Source organism: Salmo salar, chromosome 04, assembly GCF_965601325.2.
Source record: "Salmo salar chromosome 04, fSalSal1, whole genome shotgun sequence".
NCBI classification, from domain to species: domain Eukaryota; kingdom Metazoa; phylum Chordata; class Actinopteri; order Salmoniformes; family Salmonidae; genus Salmo; species Salmo salar.
The window spans coordinates 22,586,719-22,611,606 of NC_138294.1; the positions used below are offsets into that span (position 1 = coordinate 22,586,719).

The 24,888-nt window shown below is 43.9% G+C and overlaps 1 protein-coding gene across 1 annotated transcript in view; it reads right to left on the reverse strand.

Annotated features, from left to right (window-relative positions):
- Positions 1–24,888, reverse strand: part of LOC106602381 (glycine receptor subunit alpha-3) — a 103,771-nt gene that overhangs the window by 40,715 nt on the left and 38,168 nt on the right. Inside the window, exons 2-4 of the mRNA XM_014194980.3 lie at positions 14,105–14,235; positions 11,661–11,728; positions 2,408–2,631 (exon numbers count right to left, since the gene is read on the reverse strand). Of these exons, the coding sequence (XP_014050455.1) occupies positions 2,408–2,631; positions 11,661–11,728; positions 14,105–14,235 (423 nt within the window). The remainder of the gene's footprint in view (positions 1–2,407; positions 2,632–11,660; positions 11,729–14,104; positions 14,236–24,888) is intronic.

Consider the following 24,888-nt stretch of genomic DNA (forward strand, 5'->3'; position numbering starts at 1 on the left):
GTGTGTGCGTGCCACTGGCGACGTACTTTGCTCAACATGCTAGCTGTTCTCGACGGCGCATCATCACTTCAAACGCATTCCGTTGTGGTGTTATCGGTTGACCTACTACTACTGGTAGTACCGGTAAAATGTAAAATATGAATCGCAAATCACCATACAGCTGACACACTTCGATTTCATCATTTTGACTTCAATTTGGTTGTCCAAAATACTATCAGCTTGTACTGCGTCTTTGCTGATGAATGCCCCGATCTCTGATGCAATAACCATGAATTTAACTGACTGTTTGTTTATAATGAGGGACATCCCACGTTTAACCTGGACACATAAATAGTAGGAATTTGCGCTGGCTTCAGCCATGACGGCATGAGAGAGAAATTAAACACCTGCACGTCGCCAGCATGTGTGTTTCACTGTCCAATCCGAGGCTCGAACATGATCTGAGCGCGTGATCTGAGGCGGTTTGGTCTCTTGGGAAAGCCTCAAGGGAGAGCAGACAGTGCATTATAAACGGAGAGCCACATATATTGGCCAAAAAATAACACATCTGATTAGTAGTCTTTTTTTAAAAATTGGGTTGTGGTGAAAAGTGAGGCGGGGCATCCATTAAACAGTAATTCAACTTTGTACAGCCTAACCGACACTCTTAGGAAAAAAAGGTGATATCTAAAAGGGTTATTCAGCTGTCCCCATAGAAGAACCCTTTTGGTTCCAGGTAGAACCATTTTGGTTCCAAGTAGAACCCTTTCGAGTCACATGTAGAACCCGTTACACAGAGGGTTCAACATGGAACCCATAATAGTTCTACCTGGAACCAAAAAGGCTTTCCTATGGGGGCAGCCGAAGAACCGTTTGGGAACCCTTTTTATCTAAGTGTACATTCACAGGTATCATGCCTGGACAAATCCTGTCAAGTGTCAAGTGAACTTGGCTGAGTGTTGAACCAGTAGTGCTATAAATCGCTGGTGAGTAGAGAGAGAAAGAGAGAGAGGAGAGAGAGAGGAAAAATAAAGTGTGAAAGAAGAGAGAGGAGAGAAAGAGAAGGCAGAGAGATGAGGAGGATGGAGAGAGAGAGAGACATTCAGTTGGAGGAGAGGGAATGAAAGAATGAGCAAAAGGATAGAGACAAAACGGAGAAGGCTGACGGTTGCAAATTGGACATGTTTTAATTACGTCCTCCACCCCAGGCTGCGGACGGACTCCATGGTCGATGGGATTCCTCCGCTCCGTCATGTCATATCCTCTCAGCCTTCCATCACAGCTTTCTACGGCCCCGCCACTACACAACTCCATAACTCAACCCGACTGATGCCGTCCACTCAAGGCTTTCAACAATTCACCGCTCCGCCTTGAGATTTACACAACATTGTGACACCCCCCATTTTGGCTTTCTGTTCAATGACAGAAGATGAGAAGTGTCCCAGCTTGATTGACGGTGTGGCTGAGCATTTTTGTCAGTACACTCTTTGAAAAAAGGGTTCCAAAAGAGTTCTTCAACTGTCCTCATAGGAGAACCCTTTTTAATTCCAGATAGCACTCTTTTGGGTTCCATGTAGAACCCTATGGGGAAAGAGTTCTACATAGAACCGAATAGGGTTCTACCTGGAACCAACAGGGTTTTACCTGGAACCCCCCCCCAAAAATTTAAATGTTTCTCCTATGGGGACAGCCGACGAACCCTTTTAGATTCTAGATAGCACCTTTTTCTCTAAAGAGTGTAGTGGATTGAATGTTTCGAGTTTGGATAAGATTCGGTGTGAGTTATATGGGCCATTCGAAGGGCCTATAGTGTAACGCGGGTCGTCTAAAGGGGACCAAGGCGCAGCGTGTAGAGTGCTCATATTTACATTATTAATGAAACACGTAACAAAAACAACAAAACGACCACCAACAGTTCCGTCAGGTAACACATACAAAACGGAAAACAACTACCCACAAAAACCCAAGAAGAAAAACCCCAACTTAAATATGATCTCCAATCAGAGGCAACGAGGACCAGCTGCCTCCAATTGGAGATCAACCCCAAACAACCCCAACATAGAAATAGAAAAACGAGAACTAAACATAGAAATAGAAAACATAGAAAAACACAAAACACCCTCTGTCACGCCCTGACCTACTCTACTATAGAAAATGACATCTTACTAGGGTCAGGACGTGACATACAGTCTGATTATGTGATTGATGTATCAATGTAAGATGGTCATTTGATGATGCTTAGTCCCACACCTCGAGGGTTTTTCACACTACTGAGCCGAACTGAGCTGAGCCAAACCAAGCTGTACTGAGCTAGCCTGGTAATGAATCCACCATAGTTGATGGAATTATCCGAGCCAGCCCAGTTTGGTTAAGTTAGGTATTATAATGTGAAAAGGGTGTTAGTGGGATCCATACTGTACACACTCACCGTATAGAATAGAGGACGTTGCCGTTCTTGAATATTCTTAACAGCTTGTTGTCTGTGGTGACTTCGTGGAAATGGGCCCCTTTCTCGTTGGCGAAGAACAAGTCAGGTTTCCAGATAGAGTCCAACATAGAGGGGTCCAGGTCCAGAGAACCGTCAGGGTACTCTGTGTACGCTAACCTGGGGTCGTTCCACTTTTGACGGAGGAAGATGTTCACTCTGTAGTCCTAGTGGATGGAGGGAGGGAGAGGGGAGAGGGAGCGGGAGGAGTAGGGGATTAGTGACAGGTTGTGATTTGTAGTTGACTGCAGGGTTTTAACATGGCACACTGAGCTACAGTACTGTGTCCTGCCCCTCTGCATTCATCACATTCCCCCAGAGGTCTGAGTTTAGGGTGCTCGTGGTCCCAGCTGATGCTCATGGAGCAGACACCAATGAACCAGGCATAGGGGCACCTACAGGGGCGCGAAGTCCGCATATGGCGGTGACACTTTGGGAACCCGAAGTCAGTACTGTATCCCCCCCTCTAAGGTCCTGGTGGTCCCTGCTGATGTTCAAAGAGCTGACATAAATGAACCAAGGCAGAGAGGACCATGAAGTCCCCATATGGTGGGGACCCGGGGCGCGGATGCGTCGGATGCCTCTGGTGCTTCCGGGATCAACTCCCCTATTCTTTCAGTTCCTTTCCCTGTTCTCTGTGCTGCCGTCACTGTCACTTAGCCAGACGCCACCGTGGCTTTCTAATAAAGCTGATGCTTTATAGGGATTTGCTTATTAATAATGTCCCTTACGTCTCTACGTCCGATCCTCATAGTCCATGTCGCAGTGTACGGCCAATGCCCTGTGCAGTTGAATTCGTGTATAGTACTGCACAGATTTTATGTTCCATAGGGGAAAAAGCCCTGTCAAAATTGACATGCCCTAAAAGGCACTTCAGTTATAATTTTTTTTAATGACTGCTCCAACAATAAACATCCGTTTCAGCCTTTGTTTACTTGCAACTAGGTGATATATAAAAATAAAAAAAAATCATACTTCATTTTAGGGGATACATCAATCTAAATTGTCTTTTTTCTCTTACCAGTGTTGCTGAGCAAATACCAAGCTGTAATTACATATCTTGTCTACCTCAGCCGGGTGAAAACACAAGACATTTTTTATTTGCTTTTATTGGAATTTTCATTAACGTTTAGAGTAGATGTTACATAAAGTGCAGTGGAGAGAAAAGGACTGGCATATCCCATCTGAAGGCATCTGCTGTTTGGAGACAACGTCAGTACAGCAGCTCTCCTGCTATCAAACATATGGTGTACCACTAGCACTCATCACTTAAAAGGGAATGACAATATCTATTCACTTGAGCTTGTTCAGAGCTGATAAGACAGACAGACCACTGAGAAGAACAGCTGGGAAAATTGGGATAGGTTTGATTAGGCATGACAGTGTTTGTTTTGTTCATGGTCCAGGGCCTGTGTAGTTGTTCGTTTTCATAATGGTTAACGTTAGGACTTGGCTAGGGAGAGCTGATCCCAAATCAGTTGCTAATGGTAGTTCCACAATGTGTATTCGTTCAGCAGCTGATCATGAATAATGACACTGAGCCTGCTCTCTCCCGCTCTCTGACCTACACTGTACAGGGTAACACACCTCACATTTGGGAGTTCACTTTTCATTGAACTGACACTGATGCTCGTGAAAAGCTGTGGGATTTTGTTGCTTATTCAAACATCCTTTTTTCTCTACTCTGTGACGGCGGACAGGGCTTCCAACCCGTCTGGGAAATATCTAGCAGCGGTGATCATCCCACATTTTTCTGCAATCCATCTCTAGTCCTTCTTATAGAAACACACTAACATATTGTAGTCTATACAGGCACCTTGAGGTCCTATGGTAAACATACTGTAATCTATATGGGCCCCTTGAGGTCCTATGGTAAACATACTGTAATCTATACAGGCACCTTGAGGTCCTATGGTAAACATACTGTAGTCTATACGGGCCCCTTGAGGTCCTATGGTAAACATACTGTAGTCTATATGGGCCCCTTGAGGACCTATGGTAAACATACTGTAGTCTTTATGGGGCCCTTGAGGTCCTATGGTAAACATACTGTAGTCTTTATGGGCCCCTTGAGGTCCTATTCTATACTTGTCTGACATGACACTGACACAGTCTCCACTTTTGTTTAAGATGTTCTTCTAGAAATCCCACGTAACTCTAGTCCAACACGTGACTCTAGTCCACCACGTGACTCTAGTCCACCACGTGACTCTATGACTCTAGTCTACCACGTGACTCTATGACTCTAGTCTACCACGTGACTCTATGACTCTAGTCTACCACGTGACTCTATGACTCTAGTCTACCACGTGACTCTATGACTCTAGTCTACCACGTGACTCTAGTCTACCACGTGACCACGTGACTCTAGTCCACCACGTGACTCTAGTCCACCACGTGACTCTAGTCTACCACGTGACTATGACTCTAGTCTACCACGTGACTCTAGTCTACCACGTGACTATGTCACTCTAGTCCACCACGTGACTCTAGTCTACCACGTAACTCTAGTCCACCACGTGCTCTGTGACATAGTCTACCACGTGACTCTAGTCTACCACGTGACTATGTCACTCTAGTCCACCACGTGACTCTAGTCTACCACGTGCTCTGTGACATAGTCTACCACGTGACTCTAGTCTACCACGTGACTCTAGTCTACCACGTGACTCTATGACTCTAGTCCACCACGTGACTCTAGTCTACCACGTGACTCTATGACTCTAGTCTACCACGTGACTCTAGTCCACCACGTGACTATGTCACTCTAGTCCACCACGTGACTCTAGTCCACCACGTGACTCTATGACTCTAGTCCACCACGTGACTCTAGTCCACCACGTGACTCTAGTCCACCACGTGACTCTAGTCCACCACGTGACTCTAGTCCACCACGTGACTCTATGACTCTAGTCCACCACGTGACTCTAGTCCACCACGTGACTCTAGTCCACCACGTCACTCTAGTCCACCACGTGACTATGTCACTCTAGTCCACCACGTGACTCTAGTCCACCACGTGACTCTAGTCCACCACGTGACTCTAGTCCACCACGTGACTCTAGTCCACCACGTGACTCTAGTCCACCATGTGACTCTATGACTCTAGTCTACCACGTGACTCTAGTCTACCACGTGACTCTAGTCTACCACGTGACTCTAGTCTACCACGTGACTAGGCTACCATGTGACCATGTCACTCTAGTCTACCATGTACCATACCCCTCTCGCCGCTTTAATTAACAAGGGCAAAACTAGAAGGAAGAAACAGTCAACCACTCTAGATAATTAGTCATCCTCCTGTCAAGAATGTTGGTTACATAATCCACAGGCCTAAATGTTACTCACAGGTCAAGCGGATCTCTGAGGACACACACACTTAGATCTCAACATGGTACCCAATACCCCCTCAACTACAACTCCCTACATACCTCTGCTATCGTTGTGAGCGCCTTTCCATGTATGTGTTCCAGTGGGGAACACAACTCATGGCTGTGGGCACAGCAGCACATACGTGTTTAGTTGAGCACGGGTAATCTGTGGTATAAGCAGGAAGAACCACCAGACACAGTGGAACACTCTCCTGGGAAGCCTCCTATGTCACTGCATCACTGACTTTGATGACTGACTGGAAGGCTCAGCACTCAAAGATTGAACTGCTGACCTGAACTAACAACACTTAACCTATCCTCTTAGAGACCCCTTAACGTGCGGATCCCGTTAGGGGGATCGATTTGACAACAGCCAGTGAAATAGCAGAGCGCCAAATTCAAAACAACAAAAATCTCATAATTAAAACTTCTCACACATACAAGTATTATACATCATTTTAAAGATAAGATTCTCGTTAATCTAACCAGTGTCCGATTTCAAAAAGGCTTTACGGCGAAAGCAAAACATTAGATTATGTTAGGACATCACCTAAACAAGAAAAGCCAAACAGCCATTTTTCCAAGCAAGGAGAGGCTTCACAAAAACCAGAAATACAGCAAAAATTAATCACTAACCTTTGATGATCTTCATCAGATGACACTCCCAGGACTCAATGTTGCACAATACATGCATATTTTGTTTGATAAAGTTCATATTTATATCCAAAAACCCCATTTTACATTGGCGCGTGATGTTCAGAAAATGTTTTGCCACCAATTTACAGAAATACTCATCATAAACATTGATAAAATATTCAACAGTTAATGAAAGAATTATAGATAAACTTCTCCTTAATGCAACCGCTGTGTCAGATTTCAAAAAAGCTTCATGGCGAAAGCACACGTTTGCAATAATCTGAGTACGGCGCTCAGCCATCAGCCACAAGCCAAACAGAAACACGTCATCTTGGAGTCAATAAAACTCAGAAATAGCATTATAAATATTCACTTACCTTTGATGATCTTCATCAGAACGCACTCCCAGGAATCCCAGTTCAACAATAAATGTTCGTTTTGTTCGATAAACTTCATCTTTATGCCCAAATACCTCCATTTTGTTTGCGTGTTAGGTTCACTATTCCAGGCGTGCGCTTGCTAACTCCAGACGTTAAGTCCAAAAAGTTATACTACAGTTTGTAGAATCATGTCAAACAATGTATAGAATCAATCTTTAGGTTGTTTTTTAACATAAAACTTCAATAAAATTCCAACCGAACAATTGCTTTCTCTTTAGAAATGAAGATGGAGTAGGCTCGCTCCCAAGGCTGAGCGCGTGACTGAACTCGTGCCTTATTCTGGGACACCTGTTTCCAGAAGCTCTTGTTGGCTATCTATTCACAGTAAAAGCCTGAAACAACGTTCTAAAGACTGTTGACATCTAGTGGAAGCCTTAAGAAGTGCAACATGACCCCGTTAACACTACAAATTGGATAGAAATTCACTTGAAAAACTACAAGCCTCAGATTTCCCACTTCCTGGTTGGATTTTTCTCAGGTTTTTGCCTGCCATACAAGTTCTGTTATACTCACAGACATCATTCAAACTGTTTTAGAAACTTCAGAGTGTTTTCTATCCAAATCTACTAATAATATACATATCCTACCTTCTAGGTCTGAGTACCAGGCAGTTTACTCTGGGCATGTTTTTCATCCAGACTTGAAAATACTGCCCCCTGTCCCTAAGACGTTTTAAGGAAAGAAGTCAAATAGCAAATCAATTCTAACTAGGGCCAGGAGTTTTTCCAGGTCAGGTCACACGGTAAGGGAAAACGTGTGCCCTATCATAACAAACAAGCCAACCATACTTTTATGGTTGTAAGCTAGGGAACATGTTGCTAGAAGTGGTCGATTCCAGTACTCAACTGATGATGCACACCTCGATTTATGTAGCATGACATCATATACTCTGAGTGTACAAAACATTAGGAATGGCTTCCTATAATTGAGTTTCACTCCCTTTTGCTCTCAGAACAGCCTCAATACGTCGGGGCATTGACTCTACAAGGTGTCAAAAGCGTTCCACAGGGATGCTGGCCCATGTTGACTCCAATGCTTCCCACAGTTGTGTCAAATTGGCTGGATGTCCTTTGGGTGGTGGCCCATTCTTGGCACACATGTAAACTGTTGAGCGTGAAAAACCCAGCAGTGTTGCAGTTCTTGACACACTCAAACCGGTACGTCTGGCACCTACTACCATACCCCATTCAAAGACACTTAAATATTTTGCCTTGCCCATTCACCCTGTGAATGGCACACATACACAATCCATGTCTCAAGGCAAAAAAAAAAAATCCTTCTTTAACCTGTCTCTTCCCCTTCATCTATACTGATTTGTGGATTTAACAAGTGACATCAATAAGGGATCATAGCTTTTACCTGGATTCACCTGATCAGTGCACTTCATGGAAAAAGTAGCTGTCCTTAATGTCTGTACACTCAGTGTGTGTTGTGTCCACATGGCTGCTGCATGGTAAATGTTCTTATAACCTCTAAAAGGTTGGAGGGGGTTCTACTTTGTCCTTGACTACTATAGTCCATAGAAACACATTGAGTAACACATTCTGAAATGGTAAAACAGAAAGTCAAAAAATACATAAGGAATAAGGTTTCAAAGTGTCTGTCCTACAGTATATCTAGAAGATAAGACAGCTCAGGAAATATTGATTCTTTTTTACTGTGACAGAGTCTGGGGAGAGGCTCAGTGAGCCAGAGTTAAACCTAGGTTTTATTCCATAATTGACCAACAGAACTGCTTACAAATAACAAAGGCTATCTTAAACTGAGTCTTTCAGCCCCAACCTGTCTGCTGCTGTCTCCAGTCCTGCACTCCCCCCAAATGGGTGCAGCAGCAGCCTAATCAACTGTTGGGGCTGATTGTCCAGCCAATCACACACTTGATTGACTTATTTCCCTCAGCTGGACTCCATTAGCCTCCCAACAGGAAAGGTGCGGCAAGAGGGCTTGTCTCCTCCAGTCCAACTTGGCAACATATTTAACCCCTTTTTTTTGTTGGCTCAAAACTCCTTCCATACTTCCATGAATTTTTTAAAACCGGTACCAGCTTACCTTCAGACGAGTCCCAAATATAATCTTTCCATAGAGCGTTCATATTAGTTTGTAGCCCAAACGGTTCGGATGCTACAGATGTTTTCGTGAGAAGACCGAGATTCGAGATGTCTCATGGTCTGACAAACACCGCAGTAACTCGGTCACCTTCCACCGCAGATGCGGAAGGTGACATAAGTGGATGCGGAGGATTGAGACGCAGCCCATGCAAAAAAACTGATATCTCTAGCCTGAACTGACGGCTTTCGATGGGGATTTTTTGAATGATGTTACCTAGATTGTCGCACTGATCCAACATTAACACAGCCACCATCTTTAATGTGGTCACTATAGCTTGGTACTATAGGATTGACCACTGAGGTTTATTCTCAGATCTGATCTGTCAAACCAACCCTCGTTGGTTGAGATGAGAGGGAGAGGATGGACACACACACACACACACACACACACACCACACACACACACACACACACACACACACACACACACACACACACACACACACACACACACACACACGCGCGCGCCATAGTAAATAAGAAGTGGCAGTGTGTAGCCTCCCCCTTTGCACTCTATGACACAATGTTTCCATCTATCACTGACAGCAGTTCAATCCCCATGTCAAAGCAGCACTGTGCTATCAGAAGTCATGTCACAGTCAGAAAGGCTTGTTGTCTGGTCTGCTGCTTGCTGGAAAGGAATCAGAGCCACACAGGGTCAGAGTCCTTTTCAAATCGAATCAAATCAGACCCAGATAGGAATACATCAAATCTTTGTATGTCCCTCTTGTAAGTCTCTAACAGAATTCTCCAATGCACTCTCTCTCTGTAGCTCAAACAGACTTAACCCACCCACTCTCGGTCTGTCTCTGAATGAAACCTTTTCCCTGTGATGGGCCATGAGCAACGCCTTTGGGGTCAGGCCTTAGTGCTCTTCAGTAATGTGCCTCTGTCTATTTCTCTCTCTCCCTCCCCCCTGGACAATGTTACATCATCTCCCTGTGTGTGTGGAGGAGGACAGATGGTGATGGTGGGAGTAGGGCTGCTGCTGCCCCCTGAGGGTCTCTAATCCAGCGGTGACATACGGAGGAGAATGATCCCCCTCTCCTGTCTTTTGCTCTCTCAATTTTTTTCCTTTCTCTCCATCATGGCTCCTCTGTCCTTCACTGCACATCCCCTCTTCCCCCACAGCCACACTGGACTGTGAAATCCCTCCATTTTTCTCACTCTTTCCATCTCTTGCAGTTCCATGCCATCCCTCTTCAAATATATTGGAGACGTCCACATCGTCCTCTTTCACCATCAGACTTATCACATCACTCCATCAATCCCAAATTATGCCTGATGCTAAGAAATGGAAGGATTTGTGTTCACTTCTGTGTTCTCACTTAGCTTCAGATGACTTCATCATCATTTGGCACCTTTGTACATCCATGAAGGGGTACTCATACAAACACCACATTATAAAAACTAGATCACTCATATGCATGTCACTTTTCATTATAGACTTGCAAAACAGAGTCAAAGCCAATTCTAATCCTTTATGGGTCGTAGTAAAAACATTTCCATCTACATCGACTCATAAGAAACTACCCACACCCCAAGAACCACTTCAAGCCAATTTGTCTTTTAAATCATCCCCCCCATCTTTACGTCTAGCTTCACTGACCAAATTCCATTTGGGTGTATTGATTATTTCATCTAGAGGGAAAGATTGAGAGAGATCTCTACCTCTACAACCACCACTGGGTCTGTGGTTCCTGAGGTAGTTCTGTAATTGCTGAATGATTTATGAGGTGCCTGCTGGTTGGGTATCTATAAAGCAGGAAGAGTGACAAGTGGACGCGTCACAGCAAAGTTAGCGCTGGCAGACTGACGCAGATGTCCCCTCTTCACATCCGCTGTGTGTGGTGTGTGTGTTTGCGTGCCTATGCCATTGTGTCTGGGCCTTTCAGTAGTCATTCAAAGCCTTGCTCCAGGGGATCCATTGTCTAGTCCTTTAACTCCAATCCCCATCCAAACCCATCAACTTCATCTCTGATCCACGTCACAGACCTCACGTTAAAATAAAACCTTCCTCTTCCATCAGGCACGTTCATGATCTTATTAAAATAGTAAACACCCTCTTATAAAATGATATCTCATTCAGGGGGACGTTTATTGTTTCAGTAAAGTACACTCGCTAATAGCTTAATGGTGCTTATTTAATTCATCAGTTCAGTGGGAGAGGAAGGGAAGGGAAATGGATTCTTACGTAAGAGATTCTCCCCTAGGAGAGAGTGGAGGAGAGGTCTGAGAGATGCTTGTCCCGGGAAACACGCTGTGTTATGATGTTTCCTTGTCCACATTATCAGTGTGTGTGTGTGTGTGCCCGTATGCGTGTGTGTGAGTGAGTGAGTGAGCATGCGTGCGTGCGTGCGTGCGTGTGTGTGTGAGACAAAGTGAGAGTGTGTGTACTCCGTCCTGTAGCCTGCTCACTGATACTACCCTGGGAGACACATGCAGGCCCTAATCCTGAGCCTGGGCTGGTAACAGGCTGGCGCGCTACACACACACACACTACCCCCACCCTGTCACGTTGTTTGTCATCGTTTGGCAATGCCACCCTTTGGATTTCATTGACTTTCAAATATATGTGTTTGACATTGATTGGAATGAAGGCAGTAAATGTATTTATATGAATGTATGAATATATACGTACCATTGTAGTCTCAGCTATGGAGCCAAAGCTGTTGATGAATATGTTGCATGATACATTCACAGGAGGACCTAGACAGAGGAAAATAGCATTAGGAAATATGATATAGCTTCAAAGTAGGTTAAGACAGGTAGGCATAGAAATACATATACAGGGATTATTCAATGTCTTTGAGAAACATGGTTCTTCACTTAAACCCCTCCATGAATATTTAATACTGTGGTTCCATCAATCCATGCCATGATGACCTTATCCATGATGTAATAGAATAGATCCTGCATAGCCTTGTAGCCCTGGAGCCATTCATATATCTTAATCTACTTCCCATTCTTGATAAACTATCTGTTTTTTCCCTCAAAACAAAATACATGCCAACCTACAGATGTGGGATCTTAATTTGATCAGCTGTTGCAGGAAAACTTTCCCACAATGCAGGAAATGTAAAGATTGTAGTTATTCAAATGTGCTTTGTCCCTGCCAAGACATTTCCTTTCATTTGAAAGTTTGTTTCTTAAGTCGTTTGTGGTTGTTGTAATTAATTCTTTACAGTCATGTTTTTTTTCTCATCGTATTTTAAATAACTTTCTCCTGTGTCACTTTACTTGGACTAAGAAAAGTCATCAGTCAAAAAGAGGGTGTCTTGTCCTGCTCCTGCATTTATCCCACTCATCAGCATCAGAGGATTGTGGTAGGTGCATGTCCGACATCAATTTGTGCGCAATTACAATGATGTTCAATATTACATTTCAGAAAATGTTATATAGCAAACTATGGTGTAATGGAATGTTTTGCCTTGTGTTGTAGGTTTTGACACTCTTATGTAGGTGTCCTAACCAGACATAAAATGCAATACATGTCACAACAGGTCTAAATATACAGTATGTGTCATGACAATGTTATGACAAGTTATGTCAGCTGTTATGACATATTATGATATGGTTATGACCATGTGACAACATGTTATGACGCTGGGTGTCAAGTAAAGTGTTACCAAAATGTCAGACTTGATTTTCCCTTAAGAAAAATGTATAAACCCCTAGAAAAATGTCCATGAATTATAATCCACATAATAATTCACATTTCCTGTTGCTGCAGGATTATTTCCCTGCTGTAGCAAACTGGCTCAAATTAAGATCCTACGTCTGTATCATTGACATCTGACAACATAATGTGCTTTTACGACATTAGCAGTCATTTTCATTTCATAATTTCAAATTTTTCCATTCAAGATGATTAGCATGTCTTAAGGACAAATTCTCGGGTGCTTTCACTGATGTATTACTGTACGTGACTAGCATAGAAACTCTGACCATGCTTTCTACACTACAATAGAAACAGCAATACACTTGGAGCAGCATGTACAGTGATGTCAGTAAGTGGTTAGTGCATGTAAAATAATACATGACAGGTATGTTTTTTTACTAGGAGTCTAGCTGTCAAGCAGAGCCGGGCGATCCGTATTCCCGTGGCTTTCTGCATTCTGTGACTCTGTCATCGACAATGATGACAAACGGAGAAATAAGGGAGAGTGTGGGTTTTTCACTTTGCTGTGTGTGTGTGTTTCTCTCTGCCGGTCCAACTGAACGCTCCACTGACCACTCCATCCCATTTCCCCTTCCTGCTCAAATGTGTGGATGGATGTGGCCACATGTGGCAACCACAACTGATAGATCACATACCCTGTGGGATGGTCCTATTTTTCAGCTGAATCCCACTTTGATTGGCTAACAAACCCTTCTCTGGACCATGGCCTTATCACAAACGTCCTATCATGAACACTTTCTTTACTCATTGTATTGAACATGGCCTACATGATGTCAATCAGGACAGCTCAGAACAGAGTGCGATGGCAAGCTTTCGTGGACGGCCTTCTACTCCTACTTCTATTTGGGTAGTCACGGCAACTCCAATCTGACTCGTATTCCTGTGTTTGCCAAGATAAAACGTGACAAACAGAAACAGAACGTGTCTTTTACTTCCAGACAGACCATTCTGTTAACTCCCATTCCAATTCCAGACCTCTGCCATGAGGGACAGGGCCAGGGCTGGAGGCAATCGGTCCCTGGGCCTGGCCAGCAGTATGGTAAACACTAGAACCGATGGGACCTCTTGGCTAAACGGGAGAGTAAACACAGTCTGTTCGGACTCCATTTTAGGAACTGTTCACTTTGGCCTCAGTCAGCAGCTAACAGCCATCTGACGTTGTGATGTTGGATGTTACTTGTAATACATAATGAAAGGATTTTGGGGGATGATATGGGAACTTTATTGTGGAAAGTATTATCGTGGATATTTATGTAAATACGTCACATCAGTCGATGAACCGAGGATGAACTGACTTGCTCATTGGGTAAAGAGGAAAGTTACATTTAATGTTTGGCCTGAATATAACTTGTAACTGCCAGTTCTACTTTTGGACAGAAACAAACTGTAGGCCTATACTGTACCTTTAAAGTTGGGCCTAATTCTGGCGTCGTAGCCTGAGGTTCTCCCCATGAGTTTGTCCAAGAAGTCGGAGGGTGACGGAGGATGCACTGCTCTCCCCCGAGGACTCTCTGGCTCTTTAGACGCCACCAGACTAAAAGGATGGGGGGAGAGAGAGAGAGAGAGAAAAGACACACAGAGAAAATGCAGACTTTAGTGAAATGTGCAGCAGAGGTAACCCAGGCCAAGTAATGTACACACTAACACTGATGTCCTCTGACATCATAATGCATATTCAGGACTTCTCGTTTGTGGCTGAAGTAGCTGAGGCCGAAGAAATGTATTTAGATTCACAGAGAGAGAAGGAGAGGGGTAGAGAGAGGGAGGGAGGGAGAGAGAGAGAGACGGAGAGAGACAGCAGAAAGAAAGAGAAAGAGATAGTGAGGGACAGATGGAGAGAGAGAGAAAGACAGAGTGGCTGACCAGACAGATATAGGAACCATCTACTATTGAATGTGTTTGTTAATTATAGATCCTCTCGCAGGACTTTCACTGTATCAATACAATAAAAGGCTCCATATGTTGCGGTATCATTACAGCAAACCTAAATCTGTTATTAATTTAGATACAACAGCTGAATATAACAGGGGTCTTTCGTGGCACCAATAACACTCCACACTAAATATTTGAACACGGCTGAAATATAAATAGCTGTCGATATGAATTTCTTAAAGGCAAAAAACTAAAAGGTTAAAAATACATTTGATACGGCATCCTAGACATCCCATCCACTAAAAGTCCTTATTCATTATCCAGAGAGATGCTCAGAGGAGGACACGCTTATTTACCATGCATTGGATTGGGACCCATTGTCTAATGTCGTTCCCTCTATTGCTAAACCCCAATCCCTGAGAGAATGCCTGGGTAACTGATCAAATATGCTTGGTGCTATAGCGCAGAGCAAACGGCATACACAACCCTCATCTTGTCTTTTTAGACAGAGTTTTGGCATGGGGATTTGAAAACACAAAATAAAAAATTCAAATTAAAAAGACAAGTTAGCTTTGCAACAACAACAAAAAAACTGTTGACAGCGGGAGGACAATCACCAAAACATAAACATTGATTCTACTCTAAGATTCTCTTCCTCCCTAGCACATCACAATGCCAGCACAAAGATCCTCTATCAAGTATTTATTCACAGCTGTCAACCCACGTTGGCAGTAAAAGTAAAATCCTGCTAGAGGGAGAGAGCGAGGGAGTGTGAGACTGCGAGTCATTATGGTATAGCCCCGTTAGCCCAATGACTAATTAAAACATCAAAGCCTGGGATCTTCTTTCTCTTTCTCTCTTCTAAGGAAAATTACAGGTAGTAGAAGAATATAAAGTATTCTTATAAATGAGCTGGGCCATGTAGGAATGATTAAATGATGTGAGCCGCAATACAGACAGTCTCCGTTTCTTATTTCACCCCCTATTTTGATGTGTTGGTTCGGTAGCTACCAGCAGTACCAGTACATGTATCCTGCTGTGGCTCCATCCCCTTTGCTTTAAGCAGACACAGCTCAGTGCATGTATTGCATCTCGCTCCCCCAGTGGATTACATGTTAGACGGGGCTACCGGTGCACTCTTTAAGCCCTTACACCTAGGACAAGGCAAGCAGTTTTTTCCTGGAGAGCGGTAAAAATCAGTTGTGCTTTAAACCTGGTTCTTGGAGACCCCCAGGGTGTACAGGTTTAGTTCCTGCCTTGTACACAGGCAACCTGATTCTGATCTTTTTTTTCTTCACTAATTGGTCTGTAGACCAATCAAATCAGCTCTGAAAAAGATCTGACGTGATTGGTCAAAAGACCAATTAGTGGAAAAAGATCAGAATTGGGCTGCCTGTGTAAACAGACCTTCTCATCTGATACCATTACAGATAATGAAGGTTACAGTGATTTGTTTGAAAATATCAAACATTCATTTTCTAATTGCATGACCACATAACAAAGCTTCCTTACTACTAAGTTGGGTGTAAGTGGTGTGAAATCTTACACTGTCCGACTTCACAGAGACATCTAGATCGACTCTTTTCAGTGTTAGAAACCAGCAGTAGGCATAATGCCATGCTGTCTGCTTGCCATGGACAAAACAAAAACAAGCTGGTTGAAAATGAAAACAATAATTACCAAAGGGGATTTAGGTCAAGAAGAACAACATTTTCCCCCGGGTGAATATACAATATGAAAAGGGGGAACATTTGGAACAAACAAAACGTTGCCAGCCTTAATTAACTCAAAAGAACCACACATACAGAACAGTACGGAACAGTACGACCTCAATTCTGAAATATAACTTGGGCTCAGTTACCAGTTATAGTGTACATGAGCACTTATATGCCATGAAAAAATATATATATTTGAGCACTAAGTAGGGATAGACATTTACAGCTCTAATAATAAGGCACTGAAAACATTCCCAAAATGCTATTGTTTTCATATTCCACATATTCCAATACTGATATGAATTAAATCGAAGTTTATCAAATCAAACTTTATTTGTCACCTGCGACAAATACAACGTGTGTAGACCTTACTTACAAGCCCTTAACCAACAGTGCAGTTCAAGAAAGAGTTAAGAAAATATTTACCGTAAATTCCGGACTATAAGCCGCAACTTTTTTCCCAGCTTTGAACCTCGCGGCTTAAACAATGACGCGGCTAATATATGGATTTTTCCCCGCTTTCAATTTTTTTTTTTACAAAAAAACACATTCGGCATGAATCTTTCATTAGACCAATGAAATTGCCGAATGGGTTAAGGTCAAACAACTTTTTTGTTTACTGTTTAGATTAAATCGAGCGCTCTCAAACTTCCCATCATTCTGATTACGGTAGTCATTTTGTCGCCCTCATCATGGCAAAGACACAGAGAAATGCATATGATGCAGTTTTCAAGTTGAAGGCGATTGATCTGGCTGTTGGAAAAGGAAATAGAGCTGCTGCACGGGAGCTTGGTCTTAATCAGTCAATGATAAGACGTTGGAAACAGCAGCGTGAGGAATTGACAACTAAAGCTTACTGCAATTTCTTTTTTTTACAAGCCGTGTTTCGTTAAAGCCTATTTATTTTTGTTACATGCCGTGTTTCGTTAAAGCCTATTTATTTTTGTTACAAGCCGTGTTTCGTTAAAGCCTGTGTAGAGTTCACTTGTTTCAATGTACCGGTAGGCACCTGTGGCTTATAGACATGTGCGGCTTATTTATGTTCAAAATTTAAAAGAAAATTCAATTCAGTGGGTACGGCTTATATTCAGGTGCGCTTAATAGTCCGGAAATTCCGGTACCAAATTAACTACAATAAAAAATACTAAAAAGTAACACAATAAAATAACAATAATAAGGCTATATATAAGGGGTACCGGTACCGAGTCAATGTTAGTCGAGGTAATTTGTACATGTAGGTAGGGGTGAAGTGACTATGCATAGATAATAAACAGCGAGTAGCAGCAGTGTAAAAAACAAATGGGGGGGTGTCAATGTAAATAATCCGGTGGCCATTTGGTTAATTGTTCAGCAGACTTGGGTGATTGGAGTCTGACAATTTTGGGGGATTTCCTCTGACACCGCCTATTATAGAGGTCCTGGATGTCAGGAAGCTTGGCCCCAGTAATGTACTGGGCCATACACACTACCCTCTGTAGCGCCTTACACTCATATGCAGAGCAGTTACCATACCAGGCAGTGATGCAATCGGTCAGGATGCTCTTGATGGTGCAGCTGTATAACTTTTTGAGGATCTGGGGACCCATGCCAAATCTTTTCAGTCTCCAGAGGGGGAGAAGGTGTTGTCGTGCCCTCTTCACAACTGTCTTGGTGTGTTTGGACCATGATAGTTCGTTGGTGATACGGGGGGATGGGGGGGACTAAGCACACACCCCTGAGGGGCTCCAGTGTTGAGGATCAGCGCAGCAGACGTGTTGTTGACTACCCTTACCACCTGGGGGCAGCCAGTCAGGAAGTCCAGGATCCAGTTGCAGAGGGAGGTGTTTAGTCCCAGGGTCCTTAGCTTAGTGATGAGCTTTGAGGGTACTATGGTGCTGAACGCTGAGCTGTAGTCAATGAACAGCATTCTCACATAGGTGTTCCTTTTGTCCAGGTGGGAAAGGGCAGTGTGGAGTGTGATTGAGATTGCGTCATCTGTGGGTCTGTTGGGGCGGTATGCGAATTGGAGTGGGTCTAGGGTATCCGGGAGGATCCTGTTGATGTGAGCCATGACCAGCCTTTTAAAGCACTTCATAGCTACTGATGTGAGTGCTATGATTTAGGCAGGTTATCTTTGCTTTCTTGGGCACAGAGACAATGGTGGTCTGCTTGAAACATGTAGGTATTACAGACTCGGTCAGGGAGAGGTTGAAAATGTCAGTGAAGACACTTGCCAGTTGGTCTGCACTTGCTTTGAGTACAAGTCCTGGTAATCCGTCTGGCCCTGCGCCTTTGTGAATGTTGACCTGTTTAAAGGTCTTTCTCATATTGGCTACCGAGAGAGTTATCACACAGTAGTCCAGAGCAGCTGGTGCTCTCATGCATGCTTCAGTGTTGCTTGCCTCGAAGCAAGCATAAAAAGGCATTTAGCTCGTCTGGTAGGCTCGCGTCACTGGGCAGCTCACGGCTGGGTTTCCCTTTGTAGTCCATAATAGATTTCAAGCCCTGCCACATCCGACAAGCGTCAGAACCGATGTAGTAGGATTCAATCTTAATCCTGCATTGACATTTTGCTTGTTTCATCACGTACACAGTTTACAGCAGGTATAAATGGTGCAGTGAAAAGCTAACTTGCAAGCTCCCTCAACAGTGCAGTACAAATGTCAATAACGTTAATAATCAAAAGTCAAGTTAAGAAAATAACAAGTAAGTAGAAGATATATACATGCATACAGAGATATAGTTCCTATACATAGTGTATACAGTAGCTTATAGTTATAACAAGACTCCCATCGACCAGCTGTGACATCGCTAACAACGACAGGTCAAAGGTCACTGTATGCGATTAGGATTAAGCCTTAATTTAGGATTAACCCTGACTTGCCTAGTTAAATAAAGGTTAAATAAAATTACAAATTAAAAAAATGAGAAGAGCCCTGGTGTATGCGTGTGTGGATACCTTCATGTGTCTTTTTGCACACACGTGCGTGTGTGTGTGAGACCTGGTTGTGTGTGTGGGGAGGGGGAGAAAGCAGAAAGAAATGTTCCAGTATTATAGCATTACTCCATTCCGAGTGTCCAGAGCTGTGCCCGAGTCGAGGCCCGAGAGCCCCCAACCCACTTACCTCAGCAAGGATCGGCTGAGTGACGTATGGATTTATAGAACCTCGTCCACATTCTCTTACTTCCGTCTTTCTGTCAGTTCCAGTTGTACTAATTACATATAGCCTGGCTCCTTGTTTCTAATTATCAAGAGAGCAGAAACAGACTGGCACCCAGGCTAGATTACATAATGTTTATCAAGGAAACAACCGTTGAATGGACAGTTCAGGCAAAATCTATATTTGGGTGGAATAACCCTTCCCGTAAGATGTGTCTACAGCACTATAATGATAGAATCCACAATAATCCATTGTTTACATCTGTCACAGCCAGGATCTAGTATAATTAGCATCGTGAAAATTCATGAATGTAAACGGCGGCACCGATGTTAGCAAAGCTGCACTGCAAGCTGAAACTTCCTAAAAACACTTTAAACTAAGTATGGTAGTTGGTGGAATTTGCAGGGATTTTTATCTTTCAGACTTCTGAAATAATGGCTGGAATTTTGTCACTCAAAACTGGAACGATTTCCTTATGTTGTCTCACAGGCGCATCTCTTTCTGTTTGTTGTAACATGGACAATAAAGTTGTATTATACTGTATTGTATTCCATTGGGCACTCAGATGTGGATTGATTACCAGCTGTGAATAAACTCACCGTGGCTTGATGGAGCATTGGAATATTCTGGAATTCTCGCGGTGAAGAAAACATGAACAGATCCTTTGCCAGTGGCAGACGCCAACAATGGATTATTGTGGATTCTCTCACTATGGGCCTTCAGACACATCTTAATAAGGTAAGGGTAATTGCCCCCAAATATAGATTTCGCCTGAATTATCCCTTTAACCTCCAGCTATGAGATTTCCCTACGTTTGATCCCAATCCAATATCTTTATTCGAACACCCTTCTCAAACCAGCCCCACAACGAGCCATTGTAAGTCCAACTTGTCACAACTTGATTTAGTGCTTGAGTTAGTGGCTGCAGGGGGAAAGCTGAAAGACTTTGAAAGACTCTTGAAGGAAGACAGCGACATGATATCTGCCAGAACCTACACAGAAAGACTTAACAATAGTACACAAGAAAAATTGTCCTGGAGGGTACAAACTAACATCAATTAAATTGAACATATAAACATTGTACAACCCCAGTTCAGCACTACATGGTGAATCTCCTCCTGGTTTGACAGATAAGATCTCTGCTCTCTGAATAACCTAGTGATAGGAGACTGTCTTTACGCTGAATACAGGAGAAATTCCTAAATACTTTCACATTACTCAGCACCAGTGTTACCTATGAGGATATGGGGAATTTGCATTTTTATCCCTTGTGGCAGAAGATACTGAGGGAAAATGTATACTGAGTAATGCTGAGAGAGCTACAATATGTCTGACATGGGGGTTTGGGCCAGACGCATCTGGCCCCCCCTGATGATGGTGATTGAGAGACTACTGACAAGGCCTCCTGAGGCAGCAAGTAACCTCCATGACTGGGGTCTCACTCGTGGAGCTCCATGACAGTGACAGACAGGGTCTTTTGAGGAGCTCTGTGTCAGGGACCCGGGGTCCCTCACGGGGCACCATGACAAGGCTCAAGCCTCTCCTCAGGGTCCCATAGTGCCCTCGTCTCACCCAAAGAAAAGCTCTGCTGTGATTCATAATCCTCCAGGGAGATGGTTGTCAGGCCAGTGTCCCTCTATCTTCCATCCATCCTTCCACAGTGTAGTCTAGAGCCAACGTTTCAGTCCATCCGCCATCTCCCAAACAAACAAGGAGCACCCTGGGAAAAAAAAACATTCCAGCAGCAGGCAGACGAGGCGAGCCGTAGAGATAGGAGGGACAGTCGTCATGGCAACCCTGTCCTGGCCGCTGGAGCGTCCAGCTGCAGCCGCGGTGGTCGACGGAGCGGAGTGGTAGGTCGCCGGGGTCGGCTATGCTTTTGTGAAACAAACCAACCGGTTGAACAGACCGAGTACGAGAACTGTTTAAAACACAGCAATCCTCATGGGATTCCCCTCAGTTTGGTAGAGAAAATGTCTCATAATATAGAACAGTCACAGAATGGATAAAGAACAGCCCCAGTTTGGTTATTGAACAGTCACAGATTGGATAGAGAACAGTCACAGATTGGGTATAGGACAGTAGCAGAATGGATAGAGAACAGTCACAGATTGGATATAGAACAGTCACAGATTGGATAGAGAACAGTCACAGATTGGGTATAGGACAGTAGCAGAATGGATAGAGAACAGTCACAGATTGGATAGAGAACAGTCACAGATTGGATATAGAACAGTCACAGATTGGATATAGAACAGTAGCAGAATGGATAGAGAACAGTAGCAGAATGGATAGAGAACAGTCACAGATTGGATAGAGAACAGTCACAGATTGGATAGAGAACAGTCACAGATTGGATAGAGAACAGTCACAGATTGGATAGAGAACAGTCACAGATTGTGTATAGAACAGTCACAGATTGGATAGAGAACAGTCACAGATTGGATAGAGAACAGTCACAGATTGGGTATAGGACAGTAGCAGAATGGACTTAAATGAACCCTTCTGGCTCAAAGGCGCTCCATAATTGGAAATAATATTCAGTTCAAAGTCCTTGTTTATCTGAAGCTTGCGGTCTACTATACATCAGCGGAAGCATAGTAAACAAGCAAAAGAAATACACAGGCCAATATTCTCATGGACACACATTTTGGTCTCTCCCCCCACCCCCACCCCACCCGGGGTGTCAAGGTTACATCCAGACGCTATAGCGCCCTAACGGGGATAAAAGAGTGTGTCACACTGACAGAGAGAGAGGGAGGGAAATAGAGGAGGCACAGGATGGGAGATTGAGAGTGCTTCCCTGCCTTTCTTCCCACCCTCTCTCTCTCTCTCTACCTCTCTACCTCTCTACCTCTCTCTCTCTCTCTACCTCTCTCTCTCTCTACCTCTCTCTCTACCTACCTCTCTCTCTACCTACCTCTCTCTCTACCTACCTCTCTCTCTACCTACATCTACCTCTCTCCCTACATCCCTATTTCCTTCCCTGCCCCCCTCCTTCCTCCCTCCCTCCCTCTCCTCTTTCTCTCCCTTTTCATCTCTTTGTTCTCCCACCTTCCAGTTCCTCCCTCCATCCCTCTCTCCTCCCCAGCTGCTTGGAGGCGTGGCAGAGAGGCTGGCTGATGGGGATGTGAGTCAGACGAGCTGAAGCGTTCAGGAGTGGGGAGACGGGGGAGGGACGTGGAGGAATGGTCGAGAGGACAGCTAAGTGAGATTAACCGATAGCAACAGCGTGCAGCCCAGCTATGAGAGAGAGAGGGAGAGGGAGAGAGGGGGAGAGGATGGGAGAGGGACAAGAGAGAGGAGGATGAGGGTTTAACTGACAGATAGCTTTACACCCTGCATCCCCACAGTGACCAATAGGCTAGACAGATGTGCACTTACAATATTGAATAACGTAGCATCTTGCACCACAAACTCTTGCATGTACAAACAAACAAAACAAACACACACACACACCTTGTAAATCTACAAAAAGGCTGATGTCTACAGCTTGAAATACAAATGCCACATTTGATGTGTAATTGCTGTTCAATTATTCATCATACCTCTCCCCTCCAGCTTTGCCACGTCGTCAGTAAACAAATGTCATTGATTGCTGCTGTTGTTCTGAAGGGTGTAAACAGTGATGGAACATCTGACGAACGTTGTTGTCAATTTTCTCCGCTCTCGATCATCTTAACACAATTCATGTGTGTGTACTGTATGTGGTTTGTGTGTGTGCACGCGTGTGTATATGTGTGTGCACCGGTGGCGCCTCTTGTTGTCCGAGACATCAAAGTATCCCCTCTAAAACATGAAAACCACAAAACGTTGTATTCATTTCAGCTCTATCTACCCGGACAATACACCCATTGTCTGTTGTTTCTATCGTTCAAAACGCAAACCGCACAGCATAAACTCTCACAGTTTATGATTATACACAGCTTATGTGCTCCGTCTCGTTCTGCATTCATTTGAGGCCTGTAGAGAATAAGCAGCGCTTCAACTTTATGTGACCCTATGGACAATACTATATTCTAGGAAAACAGAAGTACTTCTCAGCAGGAGGTGCTAGTGTCATACTTGAGAACAATGAACCATCAAACCGCTAAACAAAAGCCTAGAACACCATAGCACTATCACCATAGCACTATCTGTTCTGTAACAGTGAAATGTCCCCATAACCCAGTGGCATGACAATAGACTAGAGAGCCGGGAACCGTTCCAGGCCTTAGCCTCATTGTGTTGTCATTGCCAAGGGAAGTAGCCTACGACCACCAACACCCACAGTCAATCGCTCTGTACAACCTCATTTCTGTCTCCCCCGCGGTGCGTATTGCTAGCATACAATCCATGTTTCATTCTCTGTCTTGTTCATTGGGACCTGTATGTGTGAGTACGAGATGGCAATATTGTATAGCCTGTCATAGTATATATGCTCTGGTGTGTGCCTCCTTTCACCCTCTCTGACAGCCTCCCCAGGGGACTACAGTGGCACTATAGCTGGTTCCACATCACCCATAGGCTGACATGATGTCCTGTTCCATTAAAGGGGATGGGAACAAGCTATAGCTCACATGCTGAAAACAGGCTGTACCATATAATGAATTATATGGGCTGTGCTTTACCATTAGAGACTTTAGGCCTAACATGTCACTGGCATTTATGGAACTACGGCTTCAAAGTTGCTCCGTGTTTCCGTTTGGATCGGTGAGAGGGAAACGGGTTTCAAGGTGTAAATGCCAACACAGGGTGACAGTTGGTAACAGTGTGTGTGTATGGATGTGTGTCTTTCAAGCACGGCTGTGATGTATAAATTCCCACCTGTGAGAGGAGGTGTTACAGAGTCACAGCTCTCTCTGACCGAGAGAGCGAGAGAGAGAGAGAAAGAACCAGTTTGTTTGTACACTTCCGCGGCGTCTGCACAAACCGATACATATCCGTCCTGTCTGTCTGTGTCGTGACTCGTGAGGCTTCACAAACGCCAGCAGCGTCTTTGCAATCAGTGACAGTTGCTTAGTAACCAAACCCTGTCCCCTTCACCTGTAGAGTGATACCACGGTAACCACCATCCATCCGCTGACGTTTGCCAAGCCTTCTGAATGAAACGATAGGGATGTTTTTAATGAATCGGCTCCAAAAACATGATACGTCATCAATTAAACAACAGCGGAGAAATGACTGGAGGACAGTGGAGAAGAGGAAGAGTTTTTAGATCCTGAGCCACCAATGTTTCTTATTTTAGTCTGTAAATGTTCACGATGTGAACAAAGGATTGCTGTAGGAAAGAAGGGGTAAGACCTACCATATAGAACAACGTGCTGTATATCGCCCCGTCCAATACATGAAGCATGGAGCATGAAGGAAAAGGACACAGCTAGATGAGAAGCCAAGCTATTGAAAGCGAGGCAGAAAATACATTTGTTTTGAAAATAAAGGTAAAATAACTTGTCAAAGCCGTGCTCTGGCTCCGTCCTT